The sequence below is a fragment of the Pan troglodytes genome, chromosome 6, assembly GCF_028858775.2.
Source record: "Pan troglodytes isolate AG18354 chromosome 6, NHGRI_mPanTro3-v2.0_pri, whole genome shotgun sequence".
Lineage (NCBI taxonomy): Eukaryota > Metazoa > Chordata > Mammalia > Primates > Hominidae > Pan > Pan troglodytes.
The window spans coordinates 61,531,960-61,559,007 of NC_072404.2; the positions used below are offsets into that span (position 1 = coordinate 61,531,960).

General features: G+C 48.8%; 1 protein-coding gene across 6 annotated transcripts; it reads left to right on the plus strand.

Annotated features, from left to right (window-relative positions):
* The first annotated feature begins 254 nt into the window (after nt 1–254).
* LOC465383 (putative phosphoserine phosphatase-like protein) lies at nt 255–25,685 on the plus strand. Of its 6 annotated transcripts, XM_063814228.1 has the most exons (4): nt 257–509; nt 3,726–3,838; nt 4,668–4,789; nt 25,179–25,685. In XM_063814228.1, exons 1-2 carry the CDS (start codon nt 287–289, stop codon nt 3,746–3,748), a joined length of 246 nt encoding a protein of 81 aa, XP_063670298.1. In that variant the 5' UTR covers nt 257–286; the 3' UTR covers nt 3,749–3,838; nt 4,668–4,789; nt 25,179–25,685. The 6 variants fall into 6 exon arrangements, with proteins under 6 accessions (XP_009451380.1, XP_063670298.1, XP_063670297.1 ...); XM_009453105.5 differs by lacking the exon at nt 4,668–4,789 and having other exon boundaries at nt 255–509; nt 3,726–3,884; XM_063814227.1 differs by lacking the exons at nt 257–509; nt 3,726–3,838; nt 4,668–4,789 and adding exons at nt 11,164–13,628; nt 17,255–18,910.
* The last annotated feature ends 1,363 nt before the right edge of the window (nt 25,686–27,048 follow it).

Sequence of the window (27,048 nt, forward strand, 5' to 3'; positions counted from 1 at the left end):
CTGTGCTGAGTCGGCGTTTGTCAACACACAGGACCTGGCGGGGAGGTCGCGGTTACCAGGCTCCACTCTAAGTAGAAGACTGCCCAGCTCCAAGCACTGTACCTCCCCTGTGACGTCGCCGAACGCCCGCTCTGTGACGATACTGAAGGCCCACCTTCATGACGCCGCCGAAGGCCCGCCCCTGTGACGCCGCCGGAGGCGCGCCCTTGTGACGTCGCAGAGGCCCGCCCCTCACGCGGAGCCAATCGGAACTCGAGGCGGGGCTGTTGGTCTTCCGGGAGCGCGCATGCGCGGGGGGCCACAGGCTCCCTGGCTGGCGGCAGCTAAAGTGGCTGTTGGGTGTCCGCAGGCTTCTGCCTGGCCGTCGCCGCCTATAAGCTACCAGGAGGAGCTTTACGACTTCCCGGCCTGCGGGAAGTGGCGGGCACGATCGCAAGGTAGCGCAGAAGCTTCTCAATGGCCAGCGCCAGCTGCAGCCCCTGCGGCGCACTCGCCTCACCTGAGCCTGGGTACGTGCGCCCCACAACACCTTCCCCAGCCAGGGCCCGGGGACCCCGGGAGCGTCCCCCGCCACCTGGCGCCGCTCATCCTGGGCAGGGTGGGACCCCACTGAGGCCGCCACGCATTAGGGAGCTGCACTCCCGAGTTTGACGGCCAGTTGTAATAGCATTAAGTCTTTGAAATTTTGTAGCGGGGTAGAAGGGGCTAGGAAAGGAAGAAAACATCTTTTTGAAAATATAAGCGATCGGCCGGGCGCGGTGGCTCACGCCTGTAATCCCAACACTTTGGGAGGCCGAGGCAGGTGGATCACGAGGTCAGGAGTTCAAGACCAGCCTGGCCAGCATGGTGAAACCCTGTCTCTACTAAAAATACAAAAATTAACCGGGCGTGGTGGCGGGCGCCTGTAATCCCAGCAACTCGGGAGGCTGAGGCAGAGAACTGTTTGAACCCAGAAGGCGGAGGTTGCAGTGAGCCGAGATCGCGTCACTGCACTCCAGCCTGGGCGACAGAGCGAGACTCCGTCTGAACAAACAAATATGTGTATGTATATAAGTGATCGAACCCGGGAGGTTGAGTTTACAGTAAGCCGAGATTGCGCCACTGCACTCCAGCCTGTGTGACAGAGTGAGAAAATGTCTCTAAAAAATTATATGCAAGTGAGAGCTTTTTTTCCAGCGCTCATGCTCAGACTGAAGAAAGTAATTGGGCCGGGGCGTTAGCTCATGTCCATAATCCCAGCACTTTGGGAGGCCGAGGCAGGCGGATCGCTTGAGCTCGGGAGTTCCAGACTAGCTTGGGCAACATGGTGAAACCCTGTCTCTATAAAAATACAGAAAATTATTGGGCATGGTGGCATGCGCTTGTAGTCCCCGCTACTTGAGCGGCTGAAGCCGAAGGATCGACCTCCTGGGCTCAGGCAATCCATTTCAGCCTCCCAAATTGCTGGGATTACAGGAATGAGCCATCGTGCCTGGCCTTACACTATATTTTAATGCTTTTTTTGAAAATGGAAACTTTTACAGGCAATTCACTTTCTTCAAACTAATGATAAGGAAATGATGCTGTTCTGTTCTGTTTTGTTTTTTGGTTTTGTCTGTTTCTTTTTTTTCTTTATCGAGACAGGGTCTTGCTCTGTTGCCCAGGCTGGAGTGAGGCGGTGAAATCATGGCTCACTGCAGCCTTGACCTCCGGGCTCAAGGAATCGTTCCCGGTCAGCCTCCCCAGTAGCTAGGACTACAGGTGCATGCTACCATGCTTGGCTAATTCTTTTTTTGAAATGGAGTCTCACTCTGTCTCCCAGGCTGGAGTGCAGTGGTGCAATCTCAGCTCACTGCAGGCTGGTCTCAAACTCTGACTTCAGATGGTCCATCCACCTCAGCATCCCAAAGTGCTGGGATTACAGGTGTGATCCACCACGCCCAATGATTTTGCTCATTTTAGATACTACAACTTTTTAGTTTAATTTTTTTTTTTCCTGAGATAGAATCTCACTTTGTCGCCAGGCTGGAGTGCAGTGGCGTGATCTCAGCTCACTGCAGCCTCCACCTCCTGGGTTCAAGCGATTCTCCTGCCTCAGTCTCCCGAGTAGCTGAGACTACAGGTGCTTGCCACCACGCCCAGGAGTTCAAGACTGAGCCCAGGAGTTCAAGCCTGCAGTGAGCCATGATCGTGCCACTGCACTCCAGCCTGGGCAACAAGCAAGACCCTGTCTCCACAAATAAGTAAATAAACATCCTATCTGTACCAGGGTACAGGCAGGCGCTATTATTCCCACTTTTCATCCTCAACTCTGAGTTGAGTCATACATCAACTCTGATGACCTTTGTTTCCACTCCCCTTAAGCCATTCACAGGAACAGCTACTTTACATAGAAAAGTCAATCTTGGAGGGTTGAGTAATTTGCCTAATCACTGTAAAAGGTAGAGCTTCAATTATCACCCAGGCCCATCTGTTGCTGGTATTCCCTCTCCACCCCTCCGTGTGGCTTCCCTTTATTTATTTATTTTAATTTTTTTTGAGATGGAGTTGCACTTTTGTTGCCCAGGCTGGAGTGCAATGGCATGATCTCGGCTCACTGCAACCTCCACCTCCCAGGTTCAAGCAATTCTCCTGCCTCAGGCTCCCAAGTAGGTGGGATTACAGGTGCCTGCCACCAAGCCCAGCTAATTTTTTGTACTTTTAGTAGAGATGGGGTTTCACCATGTTGACCAGGCTGGTCTTGGACTCCTGACCTCAGGTGACCCACCCTCCTCAGCCTCCCAAAGTGCTGAGATTACAGGCGTGAGTCACGGTGCCTGGCCTTGGCTTTCCTTTAATAAATCACGACTCAATTTGATGTGGATGCTCTGTTCATTCCCAGAATATAATGAATGGATTATATATATATTTTTTGTTTTTGAGACAGAGTCTTGCTTTGTCTTGCAGGCTGGAGTGCAGTGGCGCGATCTCAGCTCATTGCAGCCTCTGCCTCCCAGGTTCCAGCAATTCTCCTGCCTCAGTCTCCTGGGTAGCTGGGATTACGGGCACTCACCACCACGCCCAGCTAATTTTTTTTTTTTTTTTTTTTTTTTTTAGTAGATTTCACCGTGTCGTCCAGGCTGGTCTCAAACTCCTGACCTCAGGTGATCTGCCCGACTTGGCCTCGCAAAGTGCTGGGATTATAGGCATGACCCACCGCCCCCAGCCTCAACATCAAATAGATTTAAAAGTTGGTAACAGCCAGGCGCAGTGGCTCACACCTGTAATCCCAGCACTTTGGGAGGCCGAGGTGGGCAGATCACCTGAGGTCAGGAGTTCAAGACCAGCCTGGCCAACATGGTGAAACCCCGTCTCTAATAAAAATAAAAAATAAAAAAAACAGTTAGCTGGGTATGGTGGCATGTGCCTGTAATCCCAGCTACTCAGGAGGCTGAGGCACGAGAATCACTAGAACCTAGGAGGTGGAGGTTGCAGTAAGCCAAGTTCGTGCCACTACCCTCCAGCCTGGGCAACAGAGTAAGACTCCATCTAAAAAAAAAAAAAAATGAAGAAGAAGAAATTAGTGTAGTGTGGGAAGTGAAAAAAAAAAAAAAGAAAAGGAAAAGAAAAATGATTGAATTCATGAATACACTCTTATGTGGCCTGCACCGACTTTGACACAAATTAGATTGGCTTAGTAGGCAAGGGTGGGATCTTTTCATAATTTTATTTGATGTCTAAAATACATTTATCTTTTTTTCTTATAGGAGGAAAATTCTTCCAAGGATGATCTCCCACTCAGAGCTGAGGAAGCTTTTCTACTCAGCAGATGCTGTGTGTTTTGATGTTGACAGCACGGTCATCAGTGAAGAAGGAATCGGTGAGCTAGCCAAAATCTGTGGTGTAGAGGACGCGGTGTCAGAAATGTAGGGATAGCATTTATTCACCTTATGAAATGATAAAGAATTTCTTTTTTTTTTTTTTTTGAGACAGAGTCTCACTCTATTGCCCAGACTGGAGTGCAGTGGCACAATCTTGGCTCACTGCAACCTCCACCTCCCAGGTTCAAGCAATTATCCTGCCTCAGCCTCCTGAGTAGCTGGGATTACAGGCGTGTGCAACCACATCCGGCTAATTTTTTTATTTTTAGTAGAGATGGAGTTTCACCATGTTGGTCAGGCTGGTCTCAAACTCCTGACCTCGTGATCCACCCGCCTCAGCCTCCCAAAGTGCTGGGATTACAGGCATGAGCCACCATGCCCGGCCATGAAATGATAAAGAATTTCTAAAGAGTGGCTGTTTTGGATGAAGTGCTGGACCTTGGCTATGGAACATGAGCACTAGGCTTTTTCTTTCACCCCTTAGAGTTGAATTTGATATATTCATTCATTTATATAAATATTTATGGCAAAAAAATATGGATAAGACATGTTCTTAGCTTGATTAGGGGAATGATGACCATCACTAACCAAAGAAGATGGCCTAGGGGGCAGGGCTCAAGTGTCCAGTGGCTTTGTGTCATGGTTGAAAGTGTGGCCTTAGTGGTTCCCTGGAAAGGTTCAGAGTCTCTTGGTGGATCCTGGGTCAGAGCCCCTCTCTCCCTCCCTCCCTCCTGCCCTCCCACCTCCTGCCCTGCAGCTGGGCACCACCCTCTGCAGCCCCAGTCCCCCAGTCATGCACCATGTCATTTTCTTTTTTTTTTTTTTCAGGACGGAGTCTCGCTCTGTCACCAGGCTGGAGTGCAATGGTGCAATCTCGGCTCACTGCAACCTCCGCCTCCTGGGTTCAAGCAATTCTCCTGCCTCCACCTCCTGAGTAGCTGAAACTACAGGCACGCACCACCACACCCGGCTTATTTTTGTATTTTTAGTAGAGATGGTGTTTCACCATGTTGGCCAGCCTGGTCTTGAACTCCTGACCTCGTGATCTGCCCGCCTCGGCCTCCCAAAGTGCTGGGATTACAGGCATGAGCCACCACACCCGGCCACCATTTTATTTTCAACTCCCTTTCATGGAAGAACGTTTAGCCTTTGGTCTCTTTCTTGATTTATGACAGCTTGCGGCTTTCAAGAAAACTACCTATGAATAGGCTGTGTAACTTTTATTTATTTATTTATTTTTTTGAGATGAAGTCTCTGTCTTCTAGGCTGGGGTGCAGTGGCATGATCTCGGCTCACTGCAACCTCCCCCTCCCAGGTTCCAGCAATTCTCCTGCCTCAGCTTCCCAAGTAGCTGGGATTACAGGCACGCACCACCACACCTGGCTAATTTTTGCATTTTTTTTTATTAGAGATGGGGTTTTGTCATGTTGGCCAGGCTGGTCTCGAACTCCTGGCTTCAGATGAGCTGCCCACCTCAGCTTCCCAAAGTTTTGGCATTATAGGCATGAGTCACTGCACCCAGCTTGTTAATGTTATTTTCAAGCACACCTTCAAAAGTTTATTCCAAGGCCTTGCTCTCATAGCAGCAAAGCCTGTCTGTTGCATAGTGGGGCTCTTGTTAGCATCTTCCTTTTGGTGGATGTTGTGTAGACCCGGGGCAGTAAGGCATGTTAACCTCGAGGACATTGGACCTGGCTGGCCTGACTGTTGGGTCTCCCTCCTAGGACATGGCGAGCCATGGGTGGGGCAGTGTCTTTCAAAGTTGCTCTCACGGAGCACTTAGCCCCAATCCAGCCCTCCAGGGAGCAGGTGCAGAGACTCATAGCAGAGCACCCCCCACACCTGACCCCCAGCATAAGTAAGAGGAGCCGCTGCTCCAGGTGTATTTCAGCACCAGTGTTGGGGGGCATGTCCTCCTGAGAGCATCTAACGATTGCTTTAGAGAGCCCTCTGGGTGGTTTATTTATTTTCATTTTTATTTTTTAATTTTATTATTTTAAAAAAATTTATTTATTTATTTATTTATTTATTTATTGAGGCAGAGTCTCGCTCTGTTGCCCAGACTAGAGTGCAATGCTACGATCTTGGCTCACTGCAACTTCTGCCTCCCGGGTTCAAGTGATTCTCCTGCCTCAGCCTCCTGAGTAGTTGGGATTTCAGGCACCCACCATGCCAGGCTAGTTTTTGTATTTTTAGTAGAGACAGGATTTCACCATGTTGGTTAGGCTGGTCTCGAACTCCAGACCTCAGGTAGTCTGCCCGCCTCAGACTCCCAAAGTGCTGGGATCACAGGCGTGAGCCACTGTGCCCGGCAAAATTTTATTTACTTTTTTTTTTTTTGAGACAAAGTCTCACTCTGTCGCCCAGGCTGGAGTGCAGTGGTGCAATCTCCACTCACTGCAACTTTTGCCTCCCAGGTTCACACGATTCTCCTGCCTCAGCCTCAGGAGTAGCTGGGATTACAGGCGCCTGCCACCACACCTGGCTAATTTTTGTATTTTTAGTAGAGATGGGTTTCGCCATGTTGGCCAGGCTGGTCTCGAACTCTTCATCTCAAGTGATCCACCTGCCTCGGCCTCCCAACATGCTGAGATTACAGGTGTGAGTCACTGCACCTGGCCTATTATTATTTTTTTTAGATTCAGAGTCTCATTCTGTTGCCCAGGTTGGAGTACAGTGGTATAATCATGGCCCACTGCAGCCTCGAACTCCTGGGGTCAAGTAGCCCTCCCACCTTAGCCTCCTTAGTAGTAGGGACTGCAGGTGCATGCCACCATGCCCAGCTAATTAAAGAATTTTTTTTTTTTTTTCTGAAAGTCTTGCTTTGTCACCCAGGCTGGAGTGCAGTGGCATGAACACAGCTCGCTGCAGCATCAATCTTCTGGGCTCAAGGGATCCTCCTGCCTCTGCTTCCAAAGTAGCTGGGACTACAGACATAGGCCACCATGCCATTTTTTTTTTTTTTTTTTTTTGAGACGGAGTCTTGCTCTGTTGCCCAGGCTGGAGTGCAGTGGCGCCATCTTGGCTCACTGCAAGCTCCACCTCCTGGGTTCACGCCATTCTCTTCCCTCAGCCTCCCGAGTAGCTGGGACTACAGGCGCCTGCCACCACAGCTGACTAATTTTTTGTATTTTTAGTAGAGACGGGGTTTCACCATGTTAGCCAGGATGGTCTCAATCTCCTGACCTTGTGATCCACCTGCCTCAGCCTCTCAAAGTGCTGGGATTACAGGCGTGAGTCACCGCGCCCGGCCCGCCGTGCCTAATTTAAAAAAAAAAATTTTTTTTATAGACACAGCATCTCACTACGTTGCCCAGGCTGGTCTTGAACTGGTGGGCTTAAGTGACCAATTTTCACAACTCAGCCTCCCAAAGTGTTGGAATTATAGGTTTGAGCCACTATACCCAGCCTTTAAGAATCTTCTTGTAGAGATGGAATCTTGCTGTGTTGCCCAGGCTGTTCTCAAGCTCCTGGCCTCAAGTGATTTTCTACCTTGGCCTCCCAAAGTGCTGGAATTAAAGGCATGGGCTGTGTGGTTCTTTTGGCACTTACACGTGGTCTTGTCTGGCCGGTTGTCTGGTCCTGTCTGTTTCTGCCTTTCCTCTTTCTCCAGGGAAAACCTAAGCTTTCCTTGTTTGTCCTCATCTTGTGTTTTTCTGGGTCCATGGGCAGAGTAGAGTTCTAGAACGGTTTCCTAAAGCAGCCAAGCCCTACCCATTGATTTCTAAGTACATTTAGAAAAACACATATAAGGCTGGGCATGGTGGCTCGCACCTGTAGTCCCAGCACTTTGGGAGGCCGAAGTGGATGGATCACCAGGTCAGGAGTTCGAGACCAGCCTAACCAACATGATGAAACCTTGTCTCTACTAAAAATACAAAAATTAAGCCGGGCACGGTAGCTCACGTCTGTAATCCCAGCACTTTGGGAGGCCAAGATGGGTGGTATCACCTGAGGTCAGGAGTTCGAGACCAGCCTGGCCAACATGGTGAAACCCAGTCTCTACTAAAAATACAAAAAAAGTAGCTGGGCGTGGTGATAGGCACCTGTAATCCCAGCTACCCAGGAGGCTGAGGGAGGAAAATCACTGGAACCCGGGAGGCAGAGGTTGCTGTGAGCCGAGATCATGCCAGTGCACTCCAGCTAGGGCAACAGAGCAAGATTCCATCTCAAAAAAAAAAAAAATCAGCCGGGCATTGTGGCACCGGCCTGTAATACTCAGGAGGCTGAGGCAGGAGAATCGCTTGAATCCGGGAGGTGGAGGTTGCAGTGAGCCAAGATCGCAGCCTTGCACTCCAGCCTGGGTGACAAGAGTGAAACTCTGTCTCAAAAAATAAAGAGAAAAACATATAGAAAACATTAACACCCCAGGCAGTATACCTTGTCAAACATACCTCAGGCAAATGCATTCAGGAGAAGAAAATACATCTTATTTCCCTCTTCATGTTTCGTTTTTTTTTTTTTTCTTTTGTATTACTCAGTGTTGGGTATTTTGTATTTTATTTTGCGGGGAGCTGGTAAGTCGCCTACAGGAGCGAAATGTTCAGGTTTTCCTAATATCTGGTGGCTTTAGGAGTATTGTAGAGCATGTTGCTTCAAAGCTCAATATCCCAGCAACCAATGTATTTGCCAGTAGGCTGAAATTCTACTTTAATGGTAAGATGTTAACGGTAACATGTTCCCTTTCTTAGCAGTTCCATTATTCGGTATTCTGGGTAATGTCTTTTGGAATGCAACTTGAACAGTCACATCAGAGTTAAATATTGAGATGAATGGTTCTCTTAATTGATGTCTTTTGCCCTTTGGTACACTTTGCTCAGCAAAACAGACTTAGATCATCACCTGTCTTAGCTTTATTATCTATAACATCACCTGTCTGTACATAAATGTCTGCACTTCATGAAACATTAATTCCTACATAGCCCCTATGACTTACTTTGCTATGTGTTGTATTTCAATTTTATGGGAGCTTCTATGCATTTGAAGCAATTTAGACTCAAGGAGGAGACTTTTGGCTGGGCACGGTGGCTCACGCCTGTAATCCCAGCACTTTGGGAGCCTGAGGCAGGAGGATCACTTGAGGTCAGGAGTTCGAGACCACCCTGGCCAACGTGGTGAAGCCCCAACTCTGCTAAAAAAAAAAAAAAAAAAAAAAAAAATAGGAAAATTAGCTGGGCATGGTGGCACATGCCTGTAGTCCCAGCTACTTGGGAGGCTGAGGCAGGAGAATCACTTGAAGCTGGGAGGCGGAGGTTGCAGTGCGCCGAGATCGCGCCACTGCACTTACAGCCTGGGTGACAGAGCGATACTCTGTCTTTAAAAAAAAAAGACAGAGACTTTAGAAGGGAGACTTTTGTTAACAGATTACTGAACTACAGCTGCCCTTGGGGAAGCCTCCTATCCCCTCTCTGGTCCATAGCGGTGCCACAGCTGTTATATTATCTCAGATCTCCAGTTATATCAAGGAGTGACTGAGAGTGATATTCTTTTTTTTTTTTTTTTTTTTTTTGAGACAGGGTCTCACTCTGTTGCTCCTGCTGGAGTGCAGTGGCTCGATCTCGGCTCACTGCAACCTCTGCCGCCTGGGTTCAAGTGATTCTCCTGCCTCAGCCTCCCAAGTAGCTGGGATTACAGGTGCCCATCACCACGCCTGGCTAATTTTTGTACAGTGCCCAACCGTACTTTTGTTTTAGACAGCTGATTTGTCCTATAATCCCAGCACTTTGGGAGGCTGAGGTAGGAAGATCGCTTGAGCACAGGAGTTTGAGACCAGCCTGGGCAACATAGTAAGACCCCATCTCTACAAAATAAATAAATAAAATAAAATAAAAACAGCTGATTTAGAACTATATAAGATTTAAAACAGGAGTTAAACAAAAACAACTCTCATTACAAGATAAAAACAAAATAATAAAAACAAATTCAATCTTGTTATGTCAACTGACTTTGTGCAAACCCAAGAAAAGTTATGAATAAGGAACTAAAAACCTTTTAAAACTTTTAACAATGCCTTATCCCTGTAGCATGGGCACCACCTTTTAGCCTAGGTGTGTGCTCAATAAGAGTTGATTTCATTTCCCCAAATAATACCATCAACAACTCATAACCGAGATTTTAACATCATTTTATACTTTATATACTAGTTCCTCATATGTTACCTCATTTAATCCTCATAACAGCCCTGTGAAGTCAAATATTATGTTTGGTTTTGGTTTTTTTAGAAAGAGTCTCACTCTGTCACCCAGGCCGGAGTTCAGTTGTGTGATCGTAGCTTATCACAGCCCTGAACTTCTGGGCTCAAACGATCCTCCCACCTCAGCCTCCTGGGTAGCTGGGATTACAGGTATGTGCCACTGCATCCCACACCACCACAGCATTTTATTCCTCTGAACTAACGTCATTTTCTGAGACTAGCAGAGGTTTTATTTACTTTTTTATTTTTATTTTTATTTTTTTTTGAGACGGAGTCTCGCTCTGTCACCCAGGCTGGAGTGCAGTGGCGTGATCTTGGCTCACTGCACCCTCCGCTTCCCAGGTTCAAGCGATTCTTCTGCCTCCGCCTCTCAAGTAGCTAGGACTACAAGTGCACGCCACCACGCCTGGCATGGTATTTTTGTATTTTTAGTAGAGACGGGGTTTCACCATATTGGCCAGGCTGGTCTCGAACTCCTGACCTTGTGATCTGCCCGCCGTGGCCTCCCAAAGTGCTGGGATTACAGGCATGAGCCACCACGCCCAGCCCTGGTTTTATTTATTTTTTGAGACGGAGTCTCGCTCTGTCACCCAGGCTGGAGTGCAGTGGCGCGGTCTCAGCTCACTGCAGCCTCGACCTCCCGGACTCAAGCGATGTTCCCATCTCAGCCTCCTGAGTAGCTGGTGAAAAGAGCTGGGCACATTCCTCAGCCCCGGGCTCAAAACAAACAAGCCCAGTACAAACACATCCTATCCTCCTATCCTACCACATCTCACCATATATCTCTTAAACTTCCCCCGGGCTCAAAACAAACAAGCCCAGTACAAACACCACCAGGAAAGTCTCCGATAAGAGGACAGATGAGGGGACAGCTGTTCAAAGTTTTACTGAAAGAGCGGGAACCAAAAGAATTCCTTTGTTCCCCTGTAACTTTCAGGCTATAAAAAAGCAAACACTTGCATTGTTCAGGGCCCTCTTGTATGCGGTGGAATGGAAGGACCAGGTTCGAACTTGTAGTAAAGATCCTTGCCGCTTGGCTTTGACTCTGGACTCTGGTGGTCTTCTTTGAAGAACAAACGGTCTAGGCATAACATCTGGGGGCTCGTCCGGGATTCCCCAAGCCCACCAGACCCCTGGTCAATGGATCTGCTAGGATCGATCTACTGATAGGTGAGCTGGCTCGTCTCCGTTTGTCCGTGTCTGTTCTGAATCCGAATCTGTGACTCGCGAGGTCTGAAACTGGAGCTGGCACAGTCCTGGCGGACGCGCTATAGGACAGCCAGCGGAGACCAGTAGGAGACGTCCCCTGGCTCTCATCTGATCTATATTGCGATCTGAGCTGCCCCGGTTTGGCGGGCCGCAGCCGTATCTGAGCTGCCCGGTTGATCGGGCAGCATCTGTCTCTGATCTGAGCTGCCCCGGTTTGGCAGGCAGCAGCCGTATCTGAGCTGCCCGGTTGATCGGGCAGCATCTGTCTCTGATCTGAGCTGCCCCGGTTTGGCAGGCAGCAGCCGTATCTGAGCTGCCCGGTTGGGCAGGCAGCATCTGTCTCTGATCTGAGCAGCCCCGGTTTGGCGGGCAGCAGCCGTATCTGAGCTGCCCGGTTGGGCGGGCAGCAGCTGTCTCTGATCTGAGCTGCCCCGGTTTGGCGGGCAGCATCTGTCTCTGATCTGAGCTGCCCCGGTTTGGCGGGCAGCAGCCGTATCTGAGCTGCCCAGTTAGGCGGGCAGCAGCTGTCTCTGATCTGAGCTGCCCCGGTTTGGCGGGCAGCATCTGTCTCTGATATGAGCTGCCCCGGTTTGGCAGGCAGCAGCCGTATCTGAGCTGCCCGGTTAGGCGGGCAGCAGCTGTCTCTAATCTAGGCTGCCCCAGCGCGACCGCGATCCAGGCAGCTAACTCTGACCCGGGCTTCCGGTGCGCGCTTGCGATCTGAACTGCCCCGGTTTGGCGGGCAGCAGCTGTCTCTAATCTAGGCTGCCCCAGCACGACCGCGATCCAGGCAGCTAACTCTGACCCGGGCTTCCGGTGCGCGCTTGCGATCTGAACTGCCCCGGTTTGGCGGGCAGCAGCTGTCTCTAATCTAGGCTGCCCCAGCGCGACCGCGATCCAGGCAGCTAACTCTGACCCGGGCTTCCGGTGCGCGCTTGCGATCTGAACTGCCCCGGTTTGGCGGGCAGCAGCTGTCTCTAATCTAGGCTGCCCCAGCACGACCGCGATCCAGGCAGCTAACTCTGACCCGGGCTTCCGGTGCGCGCTTGCGATCTGAACTGCCCCGGTTTGGCGGGCAGCAGCTGTCTCTAATCTAGGCTGCCCCAGCGCGACCGCGATCCAGGCAGCTAACTCTGACCCGGGCTTCCGATGCGCGCTTGCGATCTGAACTGCCCCAGTTTGGCAGGCAGCAGCTGTCTCTAATCTAGGCTGCCCCAGCGCGACCGCGATCCAGGCAGCTAACTCTGACCCGGGCTTCCGGTGCGCGCTTGCGATCTGAACTGCCCCAGTTTGGCGGGCAGCAGCTGCCTCTGACCAAGGCTGCCAAAGTGCGCCTGCGATTAGATATCATTAATAAGTCAGATCAGATTTCCTTTACAAGGATTCAAACCCACATTCCTTTACAGGAAAAGACTACAAATTATTACAGGATAGGTAATACCCAGAGCACTCCTCTATCTCTCCTTACGAGTAATTTCAAAGAAGTTAGAGCAAGAGGCCATGATCTTGGTATAGAAATCAGGAAAAGAAAGCTAATTACTCTGTGTCGCTCCGAATGGCCTGCCTTTGATGTGGGGTGGCCGCCCGAAAGGACCTTCCGACTTGCTGTCATCACTAAGGTAAAGTCCAAGATTTTCCTACCTAGGCGTGCAGGCCACTTAGATCATATCCCATATATCCTCATATGGCAGGACCTTGTTGAGAACCCGCCTCCTTAGCTGTCCCCTTTCCAATTGGCCTCTGAACACTGTAAGGCACTAGTTGCTCGACCACTAAAATCCAGGCAACCAACTGCCCCCCCCATCCTGTTTTACCTGACAGCGGGGCCCCACTGTTCACAGAACCCCCTCCGTACCCCTCCGGGCCCCAGGCCCCAGCCCCCCTGGCTGAGCTGCGGGAAGGAGCAGGCGGATGGGAGGCGGCTGGCACACACGGGCCCGCTGAAAAGGAAAGTAACTTTGAAAGGCCGGTGGGGAGGACGCGAAGGCGCACTTCGCGGACTAGCCCCCCTCAGCCGCCTGACTCCACGGTGGCTTTACCCCTTCGGGAAATAGGACCCCCGGATGACACAGGAATCCCCAGGCTCCAGTACTGGCCATTCTCCACCAGTGATCTGTATAACTGGAAAACTCAGAGTGCTCGGTTTTCAGACAACCCCAAAGATTTACTGGCTTTACTAGATAGTGTCATGTTCACCCACCAGCCCACTTGGGATGATTGTCAGCAGCTCCTCCGAATTTTGTTCACCACGGAAGAGCGAGAAAGAATACAGATAGAAGCTAGAAAGCTAGTCCCGGGAGACGACGGTCAACCGATTGCCAACCCCGACCTCATAAACGCAACCTTTCCTCTGACCAGGCCAGCGTAGGACTACAACACGGCAGAAGGTAGGGGACGGCTACACCTTTATCGCCAGACTCTAATGGCGGGTCTCCGGGCAGCTGCTCGCAAGCCCACTAATTTGGCTAAAGTATATTCTATTCTGCAAGGAAAGACAGAGAGCCCAGCTACGTACTTAGAAAGATTAATGGAAGCTTTTAGACAGTACACCCCCATAGATCCAGAGGCTCCAGGAAGTCAGGCAGCTGTTGTAATGTCTTTCGTAAATCAGGCAGCCCCAGATATTAAGAGAAAACTCCAGAAATTAGAAGACTTAGAAAGAAAGCGGATTCAAGACCTCCTTCAGATAGCCCAGCAGGTTTACAATAACAGAGATACTCCAGAGGAAAAGCAATTTAAGGCCGCTGAAAAAAATGACCAAGGTCCTGGCAGCAGTGGTACAGAAAAAGCATCTACAGCCAGAGTACACCCAACCTAGGCGGCCCCCCCGGCATGATAATCTGAGCAAAGACCAATGTGCCTATTGTAAAAGGGCTGGCCACTAGGTAAGAGACTGCCCCAAAAAGAAACCACGAGGACAAGGACCCGGACCCCCTAAGTCTACACCCGTACTAGTCACTCAAGACGAAGACTAAAGAAGACGAGGTTCGGACCCCCTCCCCAAACCTAGAGTAACTTTGCAAGTGGAGGGGTCCCCAGTCCAGTTCTTGGTCGATATGGGAGCACAGCACTCGGTCTTAGTTAAAACTAATAGGAAATTATCCTCCAAATCCTCGTAGGTACAAGAGGCCACAGGAGTTAAGAAATACCCATAGACAACACAAAGAACAGTAAACCTCGGAGCCAAGAATGTAACCCATTCTTTCCTAGTCATCCCTGAAAGCCCCTGTCCCCTATTGAGGAGAGACCTGCTAACTAAAATAGGAGCACAGATCCATTTCCTCCCTGAGAGGCCCGTCGTGACCAACCCCCACAATAGAACCGTGTCCATCCTGACTAAAAACCTAGAAGATAAGTACCGGCTCCACCAGGAGAAAGCGGCCCCTGACCAAGACATAGCACCTTGGCTCCAGCAGTATCCAGAAGCGTAGGCGGAAACGGGGGGCTTAAGTCTAGCAAAACACCGTCCTGCCTTATTTATTGAACTTAAGCCTAGGACAGACCCTGTGCAGGTATGCCAATACCCGATGCCCCTAGAAGCCAAGAGAAGGATTGCCCCGCATATCCGCCGGCTCCTTGACCAAGAGGTCCTACGCCCATGTCACTCACCCTGGAATACTCCATTGTTGTCGGTACGAAAACCTAATAGTGAAGAATACAGACCTGTACAAGACTTAAAAGAAATCAACAAGAAAGTTGTAGACATACATCCAAGTGTACCTAACCCGTATACCCTCCTAAGTACCTTAAACCCTAAACATCAATGGTACACTGTTTTAGATTTAAAAGATGCTTTCTTTAGTTTGCCTTTAGCCCCTCAGAGCCAAAAGCTCTTCGCCTTCGAGTAGAATGACCCTGATAAAGGCATAAGTGGCCAACTGACATGGACCAGGCGCCGCAAGGATTCAAAAACTCTCCTACCCTGCTTAAAAGAAGGCAGCGCTGGCTAACAGATGCCCGGAAACAAACTGTTCTGCAGATCCCCAGGCCACAATCCACCCGACAAGTGAGAGAGTTCCTAAGGTCGGCAAGATTTTGCCGACTATGGATACCTAGGTTCGCAGAACTAGCTAAACCCTTGTATCAGGCAACACGGGGGCAACAGCCATTTAATTGGACAGACGAAGCCGAGTTGGCCTTCCAACAGATTAAAACCGCCCTACTCTCCGCGCCTGCACTAGGACTACCTGATGTTACCAAGCCCTTCCACTTATACGTGGATGAAAATAAAGGTGTCGCCAAGGCAGTAATAACTCAGAACTTAGGCCCCTGGCGGAGGCCAGTTGCCTACCTGTCAAAGAAGTTAGACCCAGTAGTTGCCGGGTGGCCCCCTTGTCTCCGAATGATTGCGGCCACGGCTCTGATGGTGCAAGATGCTGATAAACTTGTCATAGGGCAAGAATTGCGGGTCGTTACTCCACATGCCATCGAAGGTGTACTCAAACAGCCACCTAATCGATGGATGAGTAACGCCCGGCTCACCCACTACCAAGGACTACTACTAAATCCTCTCAGGATAATTTTCCTGCCCCCAACGACCTTAAACCCTGCCTCGCTGCTGCCCAACCCGGACCTGGACGCCCCACTCCATGACTGCACCGAGATACTAGCTCAGGTGCACGGAGTTCGAGAAGACCTGCAAGACCACCCACTTCCTGACGCTGACCTCGTCTAGTTCACTGATAAGAGCAGCTTCATGCATCAAGGCCAGAGGTACGCTGGGGCGGCAGTAACTTCAGAGACTGAGGTAATCTGGGCGGAACCCCTGCCCCCGGGGACATCGGCCCAGAAGGCCGAACTGATAGCGCTCACCCAAGCTCTTACCTTAAGGGCGGGGAAAAAGCTGACAGTATATACAGACAGCCGATATGCTTTTGCAACGGCGCATATACATGAGGCCATTTACAAGGAACGAAGGTTACTGACGGCTGAAGGAAAAAAGATAAAAAACAAGAGATCCTAGCCCTGCTAACAGCCCTATGGAGGCCAGAAAAATTAGCCATTGTACATTGCCCAAGGCATCAGAAACTAACTACTCCAACTGCTCAAGGCAACTTTCTGGCAGACCAGACTGCAAGAAATATGGCGAAGGCTCCCAGCCAACTCCTTGCACTCCAGCTCCCTGACCCGGGCCCCCAGGACTTGCCATATTTCCCTGAATATTCAGAACAAGATCTCCAGTGGATTGACAAACTTCCCCTGAAACAAATCCAGAATAAGTGGTGGACTGATACTAATGACCAAACCATCCTACCAGAAAAATTAAGACAACAGGTGTTAGAACACATCCACCGAACCACCCACCTGGGGGCCCGGCGGATGATAGACCTGATCAGATGCTCCAAGCTCAATATCAGACATATAGCTGAGACGGCCAGCAGTATTGTGACAAGTTGCAAAGTCTGCCAGCTTAACAACGCATACCCCCAATCTCAAGCTGCAGCAGGAACAAGGCTCAGAGGAACCAGGCCCAGTATCTACTAAGAAGTAGATTTTACTGAAATAAAGCCAAGAAAGTACAGGTACCGGTACTTACTTGTCTTTGTAGATACTTTTTCAAGGTGGACTGAAGCATTCCCAACCAAAAGAGAAACTGCTCAGGTCGTAGCAAAGAAAATTCTGGAAGATATCCTTCCCAAGTATGGCTTCCCCATCCAGATAAGGTCAAATAATAGGCCCGCTTTCGTCGCTAAAGTAAGTCAAGACTTGGCTTCCATCCTTAAGGCAAATTAGAAACTACATTGCGCTTACAGGCCCCAGAGTTCAGGACAGGTAGAAAAGATGAATCGGACCTTAAAAGAGACCTTAACTAAATTGACTATAGAGACTGGCGCTAATTAGGTAGTCCTTCTTCCCTATGCTCTGTTCCAGGCCCGTAATACCCCTTACAAACTAGGCCTCACCCCTTACGAAATCATGTATGGCAGACCTCCACCCCTGGTTCCTAGCTTAAAAGATGACCTGCTTAAGTCTGAAACAGAAAATGTCTCTGAATTCTTATTTTCCTTACAAGCCTTACAGAAAATTCACCAAGAAATCTGGCCCAAGCTGAGAGAGCTATATGAGACCAGTCCCCCACCGACACCCCATCCGTACCAGCCAGGAGACTGAGTCCTGGTTAAGCGACACCGACAAGAGACCCTAGAGCCCAGGTGGAAAGGACCACTCCAAGTACTCCTGACCACACCCACCGCCCTGAAAGTAGAAGGCATTGCGTCGTGGATCCACTACACCCACGTCAAGCCAGTGGACCCAACCTCCGACCTTCTAAGGCCAATCATGGCGGCGGTGGCTAAAGCACCGGACACGTGGACTGTGGACAGAGCTAAGAACAACCCCTTAAAACTCACCCTGCGCCGGCAGCATAACTCACTGCAAACATGCAGTTAAGTAGTCTAACTCTAACATTAGTCGCCCTAGTGGCCGCTGAGGAAAACATAAAGCCAGCTCCTAATCCCTTTGTCTGGAGATTCTGGCTTTATGAAAACCAAACCCACCCTAGGCAACCTCCTAAGCCCGGGAAATTAGTGGCCAGTGCAGATTGCCCCTCCTCAAGGTGCAATAGCCCAATTTTACTAAATTTTACCGATTTCCCAGTAGCCAAACCAGTGGCACCAATAATATGCTTCGAGTATGATCAGACTGAATACAATTGTAAGCACTATTGGTGGCACCAAAGTGCCGGCTGCCCTTATAACTGTTGTAACATCCATAAATACCAATGGTAAGGTGGAGAAGAACAGATAGATCCCAGATGGCCCTTCCATCGCAGACGAGATAGAGACCTTTCATATACATGGATAGTTAAAGACCCCTGGAACTCCCGCTGGACCACGCCTCAACACAGGGCTGTATACTACTCCTCTGCCTCCACATGGCCTAGCAGTCACCTCTATCTGTGGCGGGGTCTAGTGCAGGTACGGCCCCTGGTCCATGGAAATATCCAGCGACAAGAAAACCGCCTGACACAAGATTTACGTCCTTTTTCCTGGTTAAAATTATTGCAAGAAAGATTAGAACTTGCCAACCTTACAGGACTTCACAGCCTGTCTGGCTGCTTTCTATTGCCACTCTAAGGCGTCCACCGCTAACCGCTGTCCCCCTGCCATGAAGATCATCCACCTCTGCCCAAGCTAACAACCACCAAAACCTCTCATATGCCCCTATCCCTAACGTGCCACTATACCTAAACCCCAGTCAAGAGAAGTTTCCCTAGTGTTTCTCAGGAACTAATTCCAGCCTCTGCAACATCACTGCAACGCCCCCTAACATCACCTTAAAGGCTCCGTCAGGCATATTCTTCTGGTGTAATAGAACATTATCTAAAAACCTATCAAGCCCCTCTGTTACCAACCTACTGTGTCTTCCTGTCACATTAGTTCCCCGGTTAACTCTCCTTACTGCCGGTGAGTTCCTAAAGTATACCAGTAACTGGACTAGTGCTGTTATTCACCCAGACCCTAGACCAAGACCTGCACGAGCCATATTTCTCCCCCTCATTGCAGGAATCTCCCTCACCGCATCCTTCATGGCGGCCGGACTGGCTGGGGGAGCCCTAGGTCACACCCTCATAGAAAGTAACAAGCTGTACCAACAATTTGCCGTTGCTATAGAAGAGTCAGCTGAGTCCCTTGCCTCCCTCCAGCGGCAGCTCACGTCCCTAGCACAGGTAACCTTGCAGAACCGGAGGGCCTTAGACCTACTCACTGCTGAAAAAGGAGGAATGTGTATGTTTCTAAAGGAAGACTGTTGTTTCTACATAAATGAATCAGGACTCGTAGAAGACCAAGTCCAACAGTTATGCAAGTTAAGCACAGAAGTAAGAACACGGCAGTTTGCTTCAGCTGCAGACCAATAGTGGAACTCATCTATGTTTTCACTGTTAGCCCCCTTCCTTGGACCCCTGCTGAGTCTACTATTTCTGCTTACCGTAGGACCTTGTGTTGTTAACAGAATTTTGCGGTTCATTAAAGAAAAGTTTAACACTGTACAACTCATAGTCCTCAGAGCCCAATACCAACCTGTAAACGCTGAAACAGAATCAGACTTATAAGACCCAAGATTGGCTCTAAAAAATACCTGAAAAGAAAGGGGGGGAATGAAAAGAGCCAGGCACATTCCTCAGCCCCGGGCTCAAAACAAACAAGCCCAGTACAAACACATCCCATCCTCCCATCCCACCACATATCACCATATATCTCTTAAACTTCCCCCGGGCTCAAAACAAACAAGCCCAGTACAAACACCACCAGGAAAGTCTCCGATAAGAGGACAGATGAGGGGACAGCCGTTCAAAGTTTTACTGAAAGAGCGGGAACCAAAAGAATTCCTTTGTTCCCCTGTAACTTTCAGGCTATAAAAAAGCAAACACTCGCATTGTTCAGGGCCCTCTTGTATGTGGTGGAATGGAAGGACCAGGTTCGAACTTGTAGTAAAGATCCTTGCCGCTTGGCTTTGACTCTGGACTCTGGTGGTCTTCTTTGAAGAACAAACGGTCTAGGCATAACACTGGGACTGCCGGCACATGCCACCACAACTATCTAATTTTGTTTATTTTTTGTAGAGATGAGGTCTCACTATGTTGCCCAGGCTAATTTTGAACTCCTGGCTCAAGTGATCCTCCTACCTTTGCCTGCCAGAGTGCTGGGATTATAGGTGTGAGCCAACATGCCCAGCTGGGGATTTTATTTCTAAGCATTTTAAAATCAATGCAGGAAACAAATGCTATATAGCAGGTGTCGTAATATCAAATGTGTCCATTTCACATAGGGCTTAGCCTTTATCATGTTATTCTAACATAAGAAAAACTACGCCAAAAATATAGTGTAGCCAGGTGCAGTGGCTCACACCTGTAATCCCAGCACTTTGAGAGGCTAAGGCGGGCGGATCACCTGAGGCCAGGAGTTTGAGACCTGCCTGGGCAACATGGTGAAACCTCATATCTACAAAAAATACAAAAAAATTAGCTGGAAGTGGTGATGGGTGCCTGTCATTGCAGCTACTTAGGAGGCTGAGGCATGAGAATCAGTCAAACCCAGGAGGTGGAGGTTGCAGTGAGCCAAGATCACGTCACTGTATTCCAGCCTGGGTAACAGAACAAGACTGCATCTCAAAACATATATGAAGTTTTTACCACCTAGTTTCCTGAGATCTAAAAATAGGGATTGTCTAAAAAATAAAAATAAAAAAATGATTTTATGAATGATGAATGAAAAAGAGTTAAAAGGAACCTTTTTGGCTGGATGTGAAGGTGACTCTTGCCTGTAATCCCAGCACTTTGGGAGGCAGAGACAGGAGGATCACCTGTGGTCAGGAGTTTGAGACCAGCCTGGCCAAAAAGGTTTGAGAACCTTTTTGGCTGGATGCGAAGGTGACTCTTGCCTGTAATCCCAGCACTTTGGGAGGCAGAGATAGGCAGATCACCTATGGTCAGGAGTTTGAGACCAAACTGGAGTTTGAGATCAGCCCCGTCTCTACTGAAAATACAAAAATTATCCGGGTGTGGTAGCGGGCGCCTGTAATCCCAGCTACTTGGGAGGCTGAGGCAGGAGAATCACTTGAACCCAGGAGGCAGGAGGTTGCAGTGAGCCGAGATCGCGCCACTGCACTCCAGCCTGGGCATGATGGAGCAAGACTCCATCTCAAAAAAGAAAAAGGTTCTAGCCAGGCTGGTCTCAAACTCCCAACCTCAGGTAATCTGCCTGCCTTGGCCTCCCAAAGTGCTGGGATTACAGGCATGAGCCACTGTGGCCCGCTTTTGAATCTTTTCTTTTTTTGACAGAGTCTCACTCTGTCACCCAGGCTGGAGTGCAATGGTGCGATCTCAGCTCACTGCAACCTCCGCCTCCCAGGTTCAAGCAATTCTCTTGCCTCAGCCTCCCAAGTAGCTGGGATTACAGGTGCCTGCCACCACGCCCAGCTAATTTTTTGTATTTTTAGTAGAGATGGGGTTTTGCCATGTTGGCCAGGCTGGTCTCGAACTCCTGACCTCAGGTGATCCACCCACCTCAGCCTCCCAAAGTGCTAGGATTACAGGCATGAGCCACCACACTGGCTGCTTTTGAATTGTTAGCTTAGATAATTTATAACCAGTGTTGGGGTTGGCTAAGCAATGAACATTGGCCTAGCTTAATGAGAAATACATAAAAGTAAAATGAAGAGTTTTCTCAGAGCTCCCAATCTCATTTTCAAGAAATGACAAAATCAGCCAGGAGCGGTGGCTCACACCTGTGATCCCAGCACTTTCGGAGGCCGAGGTGGGAGGATTGCTTAAGCACAGAGGTTCAAGACCAGCTGAGCAACGTGGCAAAACTCTGTCTCTAAAAAATTATTCAGGGATTGTGGTGTGCACCTGTCATCCTGGCTACTCAGGAGGCTAAGGCAGGATGATCACCTGAGCCCAGAAGTTCAAGGCTGCAGTGAGCCATGACTGTACCACTGCACTCCAGCCTGGGTGACAGGGTGAGACCCTGTCTCGTAAAACCAAAAAGGAATGACAAGATTGGTTGGGTGCAGTGGGACATACCTGTAATCCCAGCACTTTGGAAGCTGAGGCAGGAGGAGTTTGAGAGCAGCCTGGCAACATAGCAAGACCCTACAAAAAATTTAAAAAGTAGCCAGGTGAGGTGGGGCACACTTGTAGTCTCAGCTACTCGAGAGGCTGAGGCACGAGAATCACTTGAACCCAGGAGGCAGAGGTTGCAGTGAGCCGAGATTGTGCCACTGCACTCCAGCCTGGGTGACAGAGCGAGACTGTCTTTTTTTTTCTTTCTTTTTTTTTTTTTTTTTGTCTCGCTCTGATGGAGTCTCGCTCTGTCACCCAGACTGGAGTGCAGTGGGGCAATCTGTGTTCACTGCAAGCTCTGCCTCCTGGGTTCACGCCATTCTCCTGCCTCAGCCTCCCGAGTAGCTGGGACTACAGACGCCCGCCACCACGCCCGGCTAATTTTTTGTATTTTTAGTAGAGACGGGGTTTCACCATGTTAGTCAGGATGGTCTCAATCTCCTGACCTCGTGATCCACCCGCCTTGGCCTCCCAAAGTGCTGGGATTACATGCGTGAGCCACCGCACCTGGCCAAGACTGTCTTAAAAAAAAAAAAAAGTGAAAGGAAAAGACAAGTAACAGAATTTTGTACTTTCAAATGAGTATATGCAGTATTGTGTCTATATCCTGCCAGAAAAAAGGAAATACTATTTTGAAAAATCATGCACAAAAGGAGGGTATCAGTTAGTACAACTAATGAAATAATAATAACTATAAACAATTTTTATTTATTTATTTTTTTCTTGAGACAGGGTCTTACTCTGTCACCCGGGCTAGAGGGCAGTGGCACAATCACAGCTCACTGCAACCTCGAACTCCCAGGCTCAAGTGATACTTCTGCCTCAGCGTCCTGAGTAGCTAGGACTATAGGCATGAGCCACTACCCCCAGATAATTTTTAATTTTTTTTATAGAGATGGGGTCTCACTATATTGCCCATGCTGGTCTCAAACTCTGGCCTCAAGCCATCCTCCCTCCTCAGCCTCCCAACGTGCTGGGATTAGAGGAATAAGCTACTGCGCATGGCCTATAAACAATTTTAACTATGAAAAAGTAAGAGTGTTTCAATCAATCACATGAATCAATCAATCAAGAAAAAAAAAAGGTGTAGACTGGGGGCAGTGGCTCACACCTGTAATCCCAGCACTTTGGGAGGCCGAGGTGGGCAGATCACCTGAGCTCAGGAATTCAGACCAGTCTAGTCAACATAGCGAAACCCCATCTCTACAAAAAACTACAAGAATTAGCTGGGTATGGTGGCATATGCCTGTAGTCCCAGCTACTTGGGAGGCTGAGGTGGGAGGATGGCTTGAGACTAGGAGGTGGAGGTTGCAGTGAGCCGAGATTGTACCACTGCACTCCAGCCTGGGTGACAGAGCCAGACCCTGTCTCAAAAAAAAAAACAAAAAAAACGTACAGCACTGCCAACAGTTCTCCCTCATCCCAGAATAGAAAATCCCCCACCATTTCTTATGCACACACTGCGACTCTTGGCCTCCCAGGCAGGGTGGTGCATGTTCTGGACCAGATCCCAGGTCCAAGGGGATTTCCTCTACACCACAGACTTCTCTTTGATCTTCCCTTCTTTGAAATTACAGGGCAGGGATGCGATTTCCATCCAGGTAGTTTTGTTTGTTTGTTTGTTTGTTTGTTTGTTGCGGTTTCGCTCTGTTGCCCAGGCTGGAGTGCAGTGACGCGATCTATACTCACTGCAACCTCCACCTCCCAGGTTCAAGCGATTCTCCTGCCTCAGCCTCCCGAGTAGCTGGGACTACAAGTGCATGCCACCGCACTCGGCTAATTTTTTTTGTATTTTTAGTAGAGACAGGGTTTCACCACATTAGCCAGGATGGTCTCGATCTCCTAACCTCGTGATCTGCCCGCCTCGGCCTCCCAAAGTGCTGGAATTACAGGCATCAGCCACCGTGCCCAGCCTAATTTTTGTATTTTTAGTAGATACAGGGTTTCACCATGTTGGCCAGGCTAGTCTTGAACTCCTGCGCTCAGGTGATTTGCCCACCTCGGCCTCCCAAATTACTGGGATTACAGGCATGAGCCACCATGCCTGGCCTGCCATATAGTTTATTTATTATTTATTTTATTTTTTGAGACAGAGTCTCACTCTCTCACCCAGGCTGGAGTGCAGTGGCGTAATCACTGTTCACTGCAACCTCCGCCTCCCGGTACAAGCAGTTCTGCTGCCTCAGCCTCCTGAGTAGCTGGGATTACAGGCACCTGCCACCACGCCCAGCTATTTTTTGTATTTTTAGTAGAGACAGGGTTTCACCATGTTGGCCAGGCTGGTCTCGATCTCTTGACCTCAGATGATCCTCCCGCCTCAGCCTCCCAAAGTACTGGGAATACAGGTGTGAGCCACCATGCTCAGCTCCTGCCATCTAGTTTAGAACTCAAACATTTACCTACTGATGTGATTTTTATTTTTGTCGGCATTTGTCTTGGTTATAAGAGGGCAGGGACCACATCTTACTCTCCAGAAGCCCCGACATTGTCCAGCTGAATGGGTCCCCAGCAGTGGTGCATGTACTGATGCAGGAGAGTGCAGTGAGGGATAGGAGGAAGCCAGGAGGCGAAGATGGGAGGAGGTAAGGAGGAAGGTGCTGTGTACTCAGCAAAGGCACCCTGGGGGAGGCCAGGCTTACCTCTCTTTGCAGGAATAGTTTATGTTTGAAACACTTGGCTGGGTGCGGTGGCTCACGCCTGTAATCCCAGCACTTTGGGAGCCCGAGGCGGGCGAATCACCTGAGGTCAGGAGTTTGAGACCAGCCTGGCCAACATGGTGAAACCCCATCTCTACTAAAAATACAAAAATTAGCCAGGTGTGGTGGCAGGCACCTGTAATCCCAGCTACTCGGGAGGCTGAGGCAGGAGAATCACTTGAACCCAGGAGGCGGAGGTTGCAGTGGGCAGAGATCACGCCATTGCACTGCAGCCTGGGCAACAGAGTGAGACTCCGTCTCAAAAAAAAAAAAAAAAAAAAGTTTGAAACACTTACTGCTCTCTATTGCTCCTGCAACCTTTGTTTTCTGATTTTCTAAAAATCATTTCTCCGCCAGGTGCTGTGGCTCATACCTATAATCCCAGCACCTTGGGAGGCCGAAGTGGGCAAATCACCAGAGGTCAGGAGTTCAAGACCAGCCTGGCCCAACATAGTGAAACCCCATCTCTACTAAAAACACAAAAATTAGCCAGGCGTGGTGGCAGGTGCCTGTAATCCCAGCTACTTGGGAGGCTGAGGCAGGAGAACCACTTGAACCCGGGAGGCGGAGGTTGCAGAGAGCAGAGATCACACCACTGCACTCCAGCCTGGGCAACAGAGCCTCCAAAAAAATAAATAAAAATAAAAATCATTTATCTCTCTTTTCTTACTTCTTAGGATGCTTTCATTGGATTTGGAGGAAATGTGATCAGGCAACAAGTCAAGGATAACGCCAAATGGTATATCACTGATTTTGTAGAGCTGCTGGGAGAACCGAAAGAATAACATCCATTGTCATACGGCTCCAAACAACTTCAGATGAATTTTTACAAGTTACACAGATTGATACTGTTTGCTTACAATTGCCTATTACAACTTGATATAGAAAGTTGGTACAGATGATCTGCACTGTCAAGTAAACTACAGTTAGGACTCCTCAAAGATTGGTTTGTTTGTTTGTTTTTAACTGTAGTTCCAGTATTATATGATGACTATTGATTTCCTAGAGAGTTTTGTAATCTGAATTCTTTATGTATATTCCTAGCTATATTTCATACAAAGTGTTTTAAGAGTGGAGAGTCAATTAAACACCTTTACTCTTAGGAATATAGATTCGGCAGCCTTCAATGAATATTGGTTTTTTTCCCTTTGGTATGTCAATAAAAGTTTATCCATGTGTCAGAACAGATTTGTGGAATTTGCAGTTCTGCCTCTCGGATATTGGAATATCCAATATTTCAGGTACTGTGTTGAAGCATAAACATCCCCCAGGCAAGAAACAGGCTTAAGACTTTGCTTAGTGCTGGGCACAATGTCCTCACCCCATGAGCCCACTCCCACTTCCTAAAGCCCTGGGACCTGGAAAGTCCTTTTTTTTACCTCTTGGGATTTGTCATATATGAAATGTTACAGAGATTGTTTTTTTTTTTTGGCCTCCAATATAACAATAGAGTCTTAAACAAAAGTACTGATTGAAAAATGGATATTTGGGCTCACGCCTGTAATCTCAGCACTCTGGGAGGACAAGGTAAGAGGATCAACTTGAGGCCTGGAGTTTGAGACCAGCCTGGGCAACACAGCAAGACCCTGTCTCTACAAAAAATAAAAACACTAGCTGGATGTGGTGGCACCCACCTGTAGTCCCAGCTACTTGGTGGGCTGAGATGGGAGGATCCCTTGAACTCAGGAATTCAAGGCTGCAGTGAGCTGTGACTCCGCCATTATACTCCAGCCTGGGTGACAGAGTGAGACCCTGTCTCTTAAAAAGAAAAAAGGATATTTGAAAATCACATAAAGTAAAAGAAATAAAAACAAGTTTAACTAATCACAAAGGCCAGCATTTTCCCCTAAATGAATTAAATATTAATAACTCCTAACAGCCTATATAAACACATTTCTTTTTTATAAATGACTTGGAAATACTTGAAAGCCAGGTTTGTGTTTGTTTTGAGCAGAGCCAAGCAAGGGAAATTTCAGAACACGCTTTGAATGTGTGAGATTCTATACCCTCCCTGGAGGTATGGGGGAGGGGAAAGCCACGGGGTTAGGAAGTGGATACTGTTGGATAATTCAGTAGAAAAAGCCATAAGGTTTTTAATATTGAGAATTAGTTGAAAAACTTACTTAACCAAATTTGGCTATATAATTAAATAAATAATTATTCAGCCACATAAGCAAATCAAATTAATCAAATTTCCTTCCAAATCAGTTTCTGAAGGAGAGACATGAAATAGGTTTGGCACCATTTAAATGAGATTCCAAACAATGAGGCCGTTGTTCCCAACTGTGAATGCCTCCTGGCCGCTCTCCTAGAAACCGTTTTGTGGTGTTTGCACTTTTCAGTAGTGCCAAGCTCTGGGCAGGACCAGGCATGCCAGGACCTTGAAAAGTGCTGCAAACGGCATCAGCCTCTATGCCACCCGGTGTGCATGGCAGGAGCAGGCCATTGGTGGGCGGGTGGGAGGACCGATCCCCCACTGGTTTTCACTGTCTGACCGTCACAGCTGCTACTGCCCCACTAGTTCTTGCCCGCGGCACAGATAGAGCC

Excerpts from the sequence above, each read along its gene's own strand:
- LOC465383 (XM_063814224.1), top strand. The coding sequence starts at position 15,125 with ATGGACCAGGCGCCGCAAGGATTCAAAAACTCTCCTACCCTGCTTAAA.